Raw genomic sequence first — 12,219 nt, forward strand, 5'->3', positions numbered from 1 at the left:
TACATCATGCAGATTGGAAATTTTTTCCCCAATCTACGTCACCAGATCTAGCGCCTGCACAGTGTGAGATCGGGTGGCCCAGGAAGAAGAACCCCCAAGAAGAGAGAAGAAGACGCCAGTCGAAAACGCATATCGAGACGACGTGTGAGTAAAGGTAAGCAGCCTTTCTTAACATTTACAGTACATTAGCATGGTTGTCAATGGGAAGAATGTTTCTAATGTTGCCGGCCAGTGGGGATAAATCAATAAAAAACAAATGCACCTAGAAAGTTTAACTGTAGTCAAATGTAATGTTATATACCGAGGGACTATCTGATTCACTGCTTTATGAATACATCTAAGCCAAAAAGTGATGTGATAATAGGAAATTATATTATTTATCTGAGTAAATTGTCAAAGAGATACACACCAAGTTATTGTTGCCGTAATGCTCCAAAAAGGTAAGCACTACTTTACCACAGGTAATAAAATGATTACTTTCAGTATTTATAAAAAAAAAAAAAAACACAAAATATAAAAATTATGAACATGGTCCATGAGTCATGGTTAAAATTGCTTGTTGCATATTCCCCAATTTTTTTACTGGTCCAGAACTTTATTTTTCATATCTGTTTGTACCTAATTACCAGCACATTGCCAAGAGTTTGGACATCTGCTAGGAAAAAGGGAGATTTTGCTGCAGTTTTAGCATCCTTTGAATAATCACCCAATGTTTTGTCATCAGCTTTTTAAATATGAGGACGTTTGAAGCAGCTAAAATCATGAACCTTTTCCTAATAACTTCTAAAACAGGCAAAATACACTCCAATTAATTGATTCATTTAGCAGTTTTTCTTTTTGGATTTTTACATTCCTTATTCTATTGTCCCCTGTTAAACCATTCCTAAAATAGCTAAATATTACACAATATGATACCCAGCTCATGATACATAAAATGCCTTTGTACTGTAGGAAAAATTGTAATAGTTCTTATACAGATGTGACATATTCTATGCCTGTCTACCTATTAAATTGCAGCCTTTCCAGAATCTTAGCACAAGTCACAGACTCCACAAGCAAGCAAGGACACAAAGATGCCTTCAAATGAAATATCCTGCCAGCAATGTCAACAAAAAAAAAAAATTCCATGCAATTGAACCCCCCACTTTGCATAAAACAACCGTTAACATATTAGAATTGCAAAACTATCCAGTGATATTTACAAGTAAAAGGTTGCACAGAATTGGAAATATTCTTGCTAGGCTGGATATTCTCAAAGTGAAATATAATTATTCTATATATATGTAACATAATTATTCTATATGTACTGTATACAGCAGGGTGTCTTTGGGCTCTGTACACCCACACAATTTTAGCCCTGGTTGGTAGATAAGATTTTTAAAGAAGAAAATTATTTGTATTAGCAAGTGACCTGTTTCTTAAAGGATAACAACACTTTTTAACTTTTTAACTAAAAAACTGTCATTACCAAAATCCTGAAAGTAGTTCCATACAAAAACATAAGGTATATCCATCAGTTCATTACTACTTAATTTTCGCTCTGTCTAACCACTACAACCTCTATCGGAATCAATAACATTTAACACTTGCCTGTGTCAGATGCCTGTATCATCCGCTAACCACTGTGGTACATTACTCATATATGTTTCCTAAGGTGACCCACAGCATATTGACCCCCTGACATATTTCTAACTGTTATACCACTTTTATTCGTCCCTCCCTTAAGGCGTGTTGTTATAGTGTCATCTTCAATTCAGCCCTCTCATTTACCCCCCATAATAAGAACACTTCCAGGTCCAATCACTTTCACCTACGCAACATCTCCAAAACCTGCCCCTACCTGTCTGCAGAGACCACCAAACTTCTTGTACACGCTCTTATAATCTCTCGTCTAGACTACTGTAACCTCCTCCTCTCTGGTATTCCACTAATCAAATTTATCTCCTGTTCATTGCCTTTCAATCCCTCCACAGTTCTTGTCCCACTTACCTTTCTGACCTGCTAAAAAAATACTCCCCCAGCCACTCTCTTCGCTCCCCCAAAATCCTACTAATGAGTTCCACTCTCATAACCTTGCCACATGTAAAGCTCCAAGACTTTTTTAGGGTTGCCCCAACTCTCTGTAATGGTCTTCTTCGTCCTATTTGGCTTGCTCCTACTTCTGCTCATTTTAAAGAGCACTCAAAACCCATTTCTTTAAACCTGCCTACCTGTCTTCTTCTGTCTTCTAAACCCTCACTACTTCCCACCACTCCATATCTCCCTTCCTAGTGTGTGATACTTCCTCTACAATCTTCCCCTTCCTAGATTGTAAGCTCTTCGGGCAGGGTCCTAACCTCCTCCTGTGTCACTGTCTGTATCTGTTTGTCATTTGCAACCCCTATTTAATGTACAGGGTATAATGCAGGCTGAGCTTCAGTGAAGAAAATATAGTAAGTAATGACTGCCAAAGACGAAAGCATCATAAATCTGTTCAACAGAGAACTTTTAGAGTTTTGGGGGGTTTATATATGCCCCCCTTTCAACATTAGATCAGACTATCATGTACTAAATTTCCCCATTAATACTTTCTACTTTGTAGTTCCTAAATATTATTAATGTGCCCTGGCATGGGCTCTTCTAGTCTTCTTAATTGATTTATTAATAAGTCCTCTATTGCATGCTTACATCTCCTATTCTTCTTGCCTGTGTTAAATCATTTCTGAAGCAGTTGAAATTTTCACCTCAACATTTCCAGCTGATGATATATAAAATGCCTTTGTACTGTAAAAAAAAAAAAAATAGGTGATAGTCATTTTACAAAGATGACATTCCATGACTGTCTTCTTCCTAAATCGCAGCCTTTTCAGAATCTCAGCATATGAAATATACCACTAGCTGTGCCAAATAAAATACCAGGATGACTGAACCCTCCACTTTGCATAAAACCCCTGGTAGCACATTAGAATTGCAAAACTAGGAAGTGATATCTATAAGTAAGATGTTGCACTGAATTGGAAATATCCTTAGAAGGCTACGTATTAGCTAGGTATTCCTTAAGTGTAATATATTCTAAATATACAGTGTAAATAAGGTTGTCTGTGGGCTCAGCACAACCGCATATTCTTAGCCCTGAATTGAAAAACGACAGTGGGGCTTTGGTGCAGAAACTTGCTTTTTAGTACTCACTGTAAAGACCTTTTCTGTATATTCATTGAAGGACTTACTGGAGATATTTAGATGTCAACCAATGGGTTATGCTGCCATCTTCAGGAGTGGCATGCTAGGTACCTATAGGCTGTTACTACTGGTGACCTCCCCCATCCCCACCTAGTACAGATATGTTCAGTTAGTACAAGCAACAACAGATAAAGCATGTGCTAGGAATTTTAGTGATTTTTTTAATAGCTAATATAAAAACATTTAGCTACATTTAGCCCACTGCCAGTGCAACAGATTTCAAAACAGATTAGCTTATCAGGTATACTAGTACAGTTAAGCTCTTCAACTAGTTCCTTTTTTTAATGGAGTTTAGACAGTGGAACACATTACAACATTCTGATTATAGTAATAATTGCAGGGGTAGGGTTAACTTAAACATTTCAGGTTCTTTCCTCAAGTTTCAGCAACATCGCATCCACCTGAAGAAGGAATGTCATCTTTGGGAGGATATATGTATCAAGTTATATGCTAACAACGCCTTTTTGTAAAATGCTATCTAAAGTAGAAATGTAACCTAAATAAAACATTTTCAAAAGAATGTGAGTCTTACAAAAAAAAAACTTGCTCTTTGTGACAAAGCACATATTTTAATAACTGCCTTGGGATTCTTGAGCCATATCTTTGTCAGATAAATAAGGATGTGGTGGAAAAATATATTTTTTAAGCATTATAGAAAAGATGAGTAACAAGTTTAACATATTTATTTAGTTACGTTCTGCCATCAAACATGTTATTAGACATGAATACTGCAATTACCCACTATGCTAAATTACATAGCTGGAAAGAACACAGACGCAGAGGAGCTTTTGTTCTAGGAGACAGCTCTAAGTCTTATTTTGAAAAAAGTTTTAAGAAAAGGTTTGTCTATAAAAATTTTTAGGGGTTACAGATCCCACTTGAACGTACTGTTATAGCCTATTCATATGGATTATGTACACAAATATCTTGGGGATAAGTGTATAGAAGATTCTGCATGTGTAGTACTTAAAATGTACATCTAACTATAGTTTTTTCTTAGTTTTAAATACAGTAGTGGTTCAGAAACGGTAGACATTGCCTTCACTTTCGATTGAGAAAATACTGTTGTCGCTGTGCCAGAACATGAGGGAAAATCTCCAAAGACAACACAGATAGAATTAAAAAGCTTTAAAAGGTTCCAGCTTTATCCCCCCTACCAAATCATTGGTATAGCTATTGTTTCCTATTTAGACTATGTTTACATTGGCCATGAGGTTGTGTTGCAGTTATCGCTGCCTCTGGGAAGACACTACATGTGGCTACTCCCCGCTACTCCTACAGATCATGAAGGGGGTGGTAATGAGTGTTGCAGTACTGCTCACTGCTGACAGGTGTCCAATTGGGGAGATGCTGGCTCTTTAGGAACCAGTGCTATGGTGCAGAGGGACCAAATAGCTGCCAAGTGCCACGAGGGATTATTCCATCCCAAAGCAAGTCTGAGTATGTTCTCCCCTCACTGCCTGTACTGGTGACATTGTTGCTAATAATATTTGAATTTAGGGAAATTCTCCTGAATTGGGGGGGGGTTAAACCCCCTTAAAAAAAAAGAAGTAAAGCCCCTTCTATTGTGGGTATAAAGACAGAATTGGAGAGCAGAGCCTCCTGGGATACATATGTCATGCATGTCTTTTGGCTGTATTTTCATATTTTCCTCTGGATGCTTTTTCTTCAGTGTATGTTCAGGGAGATGGGCACTCCATTTAACCCCATCTATCGCAGGCTACACTACCCGATTTTGCTCCTGTGCAGTGCGAGATGATTGGGTGACATAGACAGAAGGCAGAAAAAAGGCAAGGAAGATGACGACACTGGGACGAAGGAGTATTCCAGATTCCTGAAATGATTATCTGTTTCAAATGGAACATTAGGCAAAAATATTTTTGTTTTAGAACAGAAAAGTTAGAATCCCAGGTGGGTATTTATTGCCCTAAATTTTAAGTTCAGTGGTCACAAAGCCTGAAGTTCAATGGCAGAATGAACTCATACAACCATTGCATCTAGGGACTGTTAAGCTGCAATATATAACATTTTTCTACTTGAGTTAAGGTATTTTTTAAATGTTTTAACACACCATTCTTGCAGTTAGAGAACATGAACTTTAACTTTTTTTGGAAATGTTTACTTTAATTATAGGCAACAAAAAAAGCAGGCTGAGAAAGACAGAATTTTTGCTAGCACATCTGAAAAGTTCTGTGTCCATGTCATTAAATGCAGTGGTGTGAAGAGCCAGTGACAGCTAAACACCCCCATGTGCATACAACTGTCTATCTACCGTTTGAACTTTTTTTTACCTGTTGGCAGTGAATTTCCTTTTTTCCCTATTGTATTTATCTATTCTTTAGCTGCTATGCTAAGCTACAAGCAAATACTCCAAAATGATATTTATCTCTACCAAACTTATATCTCCCTTCCCAGCCACAGCATTTTGTTTCTTCTGCCTCCATCTATAATTTGCCAGTCACAGAAGCTACATTTTCCTAATTAAGGCATAGTAACGTTAATAACACTATTTACATTAGCTTTACCATCTTCATGTGCATGAAAAGCCTATTCTTATAATTGTGTCATTATGCACGTAACCGAAGCAGCATTACGAGTGACCTCTGAACTGCAAGCAATTAATAGCACAATGCAGAAATATATTGTAGGCTACTGAATGCTCTTCAATAGGATGGATGTGAAAAAAAGGTGAAATTTAATGAGTATAGCTCTGCATCTTAATGGTCCTTAACTGAAAGAAAATATTTAAATAGTATGTATGCTACTAAGTACAAAAATAGCACAGTGATATGGACCTATAAAGGTATAAAAACACATCTCGGGACTTATGAAAACTAGTTAAAATACAAAAAAAATCATTTTCATCGTGTGTAAGGTTTTATACAGTGTTTTTCTGGAAAATAAAGTAAAATTTGGCTGCCAAAATAACCATCACTAGCTGCAAGTAGACATGAACTTCATCACTGCTGATAAAAATGGCTTCCTCCTTGGGTACTGGTACAGCTAAGACTTTGCAAGTTTCTGGTGGAGTCTCCTATGCTATTATATTAAATGTAAGGTGAACGTTACTGCAAAGATAATAAAGGGCTCTTTAAAAGCAGTAACGCCAATGTCAGCTAAAAGGAAAAAAATTGCAGGTCCCCCAACAAAGCAGGGATTGTTGTAATACTGTCCAAAAAAAATAACTTAACTATTATGTCGAGTGCGTACGGTATAGTACTAGGTTAACCAAATGATTTAAAACAAATGATAAATAAAAGCTGATTTAGTTTAATTCAATGTGAATAAAAACCGCGACCCCTTTAAGACAAACTAGCAAAGAAAAACAGAATTTTGAGCTGAAATGAGCTAAATGCTGATCAACTACATTTACTAACTTATATTATGGGTCTGAGTTTTTAAAGCTCTCCAAGGTTGGAGAGGATACACTTTCATCAGTGGAGCTGGGCAATTCAGCAAACCTAAAATGGATCTGGTCCAGGGTTCAAAACATGTGCTAGCAAATAGCAAATGACTTTGAAGAAATCCATTCCAGGTTTGCTGGATCAGCCAGCTTCACTGATGAAAGTGTATCCTCTCCAGCCTTGTAAAGCTTTAATTATTCAGGCCGTATAAAACAGCAACTTTCTTACCCAGTCTTCCCTATGAAGACAATGAGACCAAAGAGTACAATGAGTATAAGGAACAATCTGAAAATAATTATTGGTGAACATAATGATTAAAAATGTATAAAAAAATAAATGTTGGGACCTACAAAAATTATACAAGAAGGCATATAGACATTCATCTGTAGTTCTCAGCTAAAGAAACTTCTGTTTGCTAATTTTACAGTGATTGTGGGGGACATGAGTTCTTCTTAAAGGCACTTGTAAAAGTCAGTCAAGCTGACCATGTTCTTACAGGCAGAAGACATGGGTCCAGGAAGATGTTAGAGTATATAGTGGTACCAAAATAAAACCAGATTTACTAGCTTCAAAGATAAATGCAAAGATAGTTAAGAAAACAGCTAATAAAGAAGTATAGACTAGAGATCCTTAAAGATAAAAAATATTGATGTGGAGAAACATTGATTTGTAACAAAATGAGTAAAATAAGTAACAAAAAGAGTTTTACAAGGTATTTAGGAGGAGCAAGAGAAGCAAAAAAAAATTGTTTCATTGATCGTCAATGTGAGAAGGTAACTTATAAAAATAATATGGGGTATAGAGCAGACTTTTACAACCTTTTTTTTGCTAGGGAAATCTTTAAAATCTTCCCTAAGTTGTAAGGTACCCCTGATAACACCATTCTTACAGTGGTGATCAAAATTCCACTTTAAGATAAAAAGTTTATTGTTGTCATTCTGCTGGCTCTATTATGTAAACCCCAGATCTATGAAGTCAACATTCAATGAAAGGTGAATCAGTCAATGTTCAAGGATCCCCCTAGTAACCTGGAGGAACCCTGGGGTTCCAACAAACAATGGTTGAGAGTGGCTGGTATAGAGACCGATATATTGATGCATCAGAAAGGAATAAAGAAGGTTCTATAGGGAGGAGATAAAACTACTTCAAGGAAAGAACACACAGCAAAGAGTATTTGAACGAAGAGGAGCTAAAGAAAAAAGAAGAGACAAACCTGTTCTACGGAAATATAAAAATTGAAGGCTGGATCTAAAAACAGCAGGAAACCAGAAAATCTCTATAATGAAAATATACATGATATAAACTGGAGCAGCAACTCTAGCAGAAAAGTAGTTAGGAGAAGGAACCAAACATACAAGGCTTAAGCCAACAAATATCAAAGTACCTGTAAAACATAACATCAAAGCCTAAATCATTTGACGCTCCACACCCCCAAAGAGATCATGTAAACAACAAAACTACAAGTATAGTACAAAGATTATATGCAGAATTCATAAAGTGAACTTTTGTTTTGCTAATGTAGGAAAACAGGTTCACTATACTGCAGCCCCTTTGTAGATTATATATAAATGATAATAACAGTTCTGTTTCCCTATTTGCCATAGAGAAGAAACAAAAATCCAAGTTATTCTGAATACATGGTTTAAAGCCTTCTTCACCCACCCACATGACATTACTAGTACCTTACAAATACATACTCATTCATCTAGTACTGTAATAAAGGAGGAAAGCATAAAAAATAACATAGTTTGCTTTACCAAGACCTACCAGGTAATTTGCTTTGCTCCAGTGGGAAATAGTTGTGTGGAACATAGTAACTATGAGCCTGATTTATTAAAGTTCTCCAAGGCTGGAGAAGATACACTTTCATCAGTGAAGTTGGGTGATCCAGCAAATGTGGAATGGATCTGGTCCAGGATTTAAAACATTTGCTAGAAAATAGCAAATTACTTTAAAAAATCCATTTCAGGTTTGCTGGATCACCCAGCTTCACTGATGAGAGTGTATCCTCTGCAGCCTTGGAGAGCTTTAATAAATCACAGCCTATATGTAAAGGTGGCAAGGGAAAAAGTGAACTGTTTTTTTGCCATCCATAATAAAGAAACCCTAGACCAGCGGTGTCCAACACGTTGATTGCAATCTACTAGTCGATTGCAAAGGCAACGCGAGTCGATAGAGGAGCCCTGCCATACCCCTTCCTGCTGTTTACCAGCAGCCCTGCCCTACGCCTATAGGGATTCTGGCGATGTCTTAATTACCGAGATACCTTTGTACAGATTATCAGCTCTTTTTCTTGTTCAGCACGTCATTCTTCTATGACAGGTGAACTGTAGCTTTCCTGTCACTATAGTCTTGTAGTGCAATGTCTGTGCAATGTTCTGCCATTCAATGTCTCACTAAATTCAGTCACTTCTGTGTAGTGTAGTATACTTGGTATATAAATACATAAATATATGTTTAGCATTTTTATTGTTGGTAGATCATTTTGACTTGGTCATTTTAAAAGTAGCTTGCAAGCCAAAAAAGGGTGGGCACCCCTGCCCTAGACTGTCCCTAAAACTATTGTACTATATTACCCCTGCTAAATTCTGCACAGAAAATTCCATTTTATCAATATTACAGTCATACAGCTAAAACCATGTGTGGCAAAAGAACCAAGAGAATAAAGATCAAGCATTAGGAATGGAAGGTCAACAACAGATAAGATTTTCTCTTTGAAGCAAATGCTTCAAAAGATCTATGAGTATGGAAATTAAATGTAATATCTGCAGCTTATGAGAGTATAAGACTGTGCCAAGGTGATGCATTGGCATATATTTTTCCTTACTAAAGAATATTATTAGAGAGGACGACATACAAACCACAGGCTACATCTTTATCAAACAAATGCAGATAACAAGGTGTTAATGATACAGTGAGAAACAGATAATGTTATAATGGCAGAGTGCTTTATTATCTCACCGTATTTTCCTGTTGGCATGGAGTTTGGTTCGATCTTGCAAAAATCTATGCAAAAACATGTAGATTTCTGGAAATAATCAAACTGCTATTAATGAGGTCATGAAAGAATGTTATTTAAATTAGTTTGGCCAACTGGCATCAGTTGTTCAGGGAAAAGGAGATTATTTTGGCTGTTTCTGGGCTAACACAACTAGAAATTAGCACATATATATGCATTTTTTTATCAAGAGATTGGATGCTTGTAATGTATCCTCATTTTCCGCCACTTTTTATTTATTATTAAGTTTTTGAATATTTTTACCAAGAATTTTTATACTTTTCAGTAATATATTTTAATTAAAAGTAGCCACTGTGGGGTGTAGAGTTCAAAAATTCTAACAGGGCAATTTCAATACCGCTAAGTGTAACATATATTACTAGTTCTACAATTAGCATACTTTGTTCAACAATCTGAAAACATTTTCAAGAAACGCCTGAGGGAGATCGAAAATAACAAGCCTAGTTGCTGAACAGAGATAAAAAGAAATAATATTTTTGCTGTTTACTATACCTAACCCTAAGGGTATGTTCAGGCTAGCCATAAAAACTATGAGGTTTAACATTCCTGGGCACCTATTGCCCGGAGCAGTAAAAGGTTTTTACTCTAAGGGGTTTTTTTCTTCCCTGCAAAAAGGTAAAGGTTTTCCCTTGCATTTGCAAAAGACTAGCAAAGCAGTGATTTTTTTTACTTTTTTCACTTAAATTAAAATTGCTTTAAAAAACATTAGCAAATGCATTGACAAGTTCAAATTCAAGACTATGGGGGGTGGCTGTGGAATCTTTAGACACTGCATGTAGCATTTGAAAAAAATAAACAGCAACTCAGAAAGCAACTGTTTGAAAAAAATTTGCAAAAAAAACTGTATTTGCAAAAAAAAAAAGAAAAAAAGTGGTGCACGGTATTATTTAACATATTATTCACATAGTGTATAAACAATGTTAGTCTTTACTTTATGTTCCTTTAAGGCCCTTTATGTGAAAGCAAGAAGCCAGAGTGAACACAAATTTCCAGGTTGCACATGTAATTGCTATCGTTTCACAAAAGATTGATGGTAACAAGGCAAATGTGGACCACATTGGTAATATTTAACCTTTAGTTTTCAACACTCAATATAAACTTTATTCAATAACTCTCATGGAGGACTAAATGCATAGCTTCCCTAAAGCTCATTATGTTAAAGCTTGTTAAAGCCTGCTAAAAACATTTTTATTAAAGCAACTGCCAGCATTCCAATTAAGATCTGGGTGCAATGATCCAAAACTGAAGCTAAAGGGTCCTCCAACAAAGCTGCTTAACACTTTTTAAATCCCTTGAGAATGCATGGTGGAGTTCAGGCTCATTAGCAGCTATAAGTAAACAATATAATATATGTGCATTTGAGCAATAGGTGAGCTTGGCGTACACCTTATTTGAAGTGTGTCTCATGAAAATTTCCTTTTCTTCCTGTATGTGGTCTTCTGGATGTAAAATGGATTTAGATGATAATGAAAGAATAACTTTATTGAATGTTTATTTTTAATCTCAAAGAGTAACAATTCTTAGCAAACACTCCATCAGATAATGTATGATTAGACATAATAGAGATATTTATTAGACATACTAAACTCAAATTTGAGATTTGTTTATAAGAGCTCTATACGGATTTAATAAATTAGCTTAACCTGCTGGTCAAAATAATTCGTCGTGTGCTCACACACTTGGTAATTTTAATATCCATTTGGAATTTTAAAAAAATTCAGATGGACTTGTACTTAGTGCCAAACAAGTTTCCAGTTACTACAAGATACCCAAACCTCATCAAGTAATGAATATCATTCTCCACTCTATTAGAATCTATTCCTAATGTTATGAGGCTTAAAGTCAATTTTGATTGATTGTTTGCTTGGATGCTATAAGTCACTCTACAGTGCTCAAACCAGAATTTCTTTTAAGCTGGGTGGGAAGAAATATTAGGTGGGTGGCAGCCCCTGTATTGTGACCCAAGTCATCAGTAATCACCCAAAAACAGCCGGGTGGCTGCTTAAAAGTTCTGGGTGGTGAGCCCGGCTAAAAGGCGCTGGGGAGAACACTGCCCTATATATTGTTTGGTAAATACAGTCAATTGTTTCATGTCATTGTTGCACATTAACCTTGAGGAAGGAGTCAACAACTCATCTTATCAATCCATCACTTCTCTAACAATTTCAGTAAACACAAGTCATAAATCATCAACTAATATAAAACAATATACAGTATATGGTTTACTCATTATTAGCAGAAAAATCATGGCACCATAGCTCTTCTAACATATAAACTAAGGCTACGTACACTCATGCAATGGTTCTCGTCTGATGATCGGCTCAGAGCCGTTATCGGACCAGAATCTGGCGTGTGTACAGCGCACGTCGTCCATCGTCCCAACAACCGTCCTGGAAGATCCAACGACGATGGACGCCGAACGATCTTAATAGAAGTGAAGGGGAAGAGAACACAGCGGGGTACCGCTTTGTTCTTTCCCCCCCTCCCCTCAACTAACTAGTTGTTAGTCTGGTTAGTCGTTGGAAGGGATTGTGAAAGATCCTTTCCAACGACAATTATTGCACATGTGTACATAGC

General features: G+C 36.4%; 1 protein-coding gene across 2 annotated transcripts in view; it reads right to left on the minus strand.

The window, feature by feature from the left end:
- BAIAP3 (BAI1 associated protein 3) overlaps nt 1–12,219 on the minus strand; it is a 167,329-nt gene that overhangs the window by 108,702 nt on the left and 46,408 nt on the right. Inside the window, exon 2 of one of the 2 annotated variants that reach the window (XM_072417726.1) lies at nt 9,585–9,651. The exons of the other annotated variant lie outside the window; for it this stretch is intronic. Within the exon in view, the coding sequence (XP_072273827.1) occupies nt 9,585–9,643 (59 nt within the window). The 5' untranslated portion in view covers nt 9,644–9,651. The remainder of the gene's footprint in view (nt 1–9,584; nt 9,652–12,219) is intronic. 2 annotated transcript variants of the gene reach the window in all.

This window comes from Pyxicephalus adspersus, chromosome 7 (genome assembly GCF_032062135.1).
Source record: "Pyxicephalus adspersus chromosome 7, UCB_Pads_2.0, whole genome shotgun sequence".
NCBI classification, from domain to species: domain Eukaryota; kingdom Metazoa; phylum Chordata; class Amphibia; order Anura; family Pyxicephalidae; genus Pyxicephalus; species Pyxicephalus adspersus.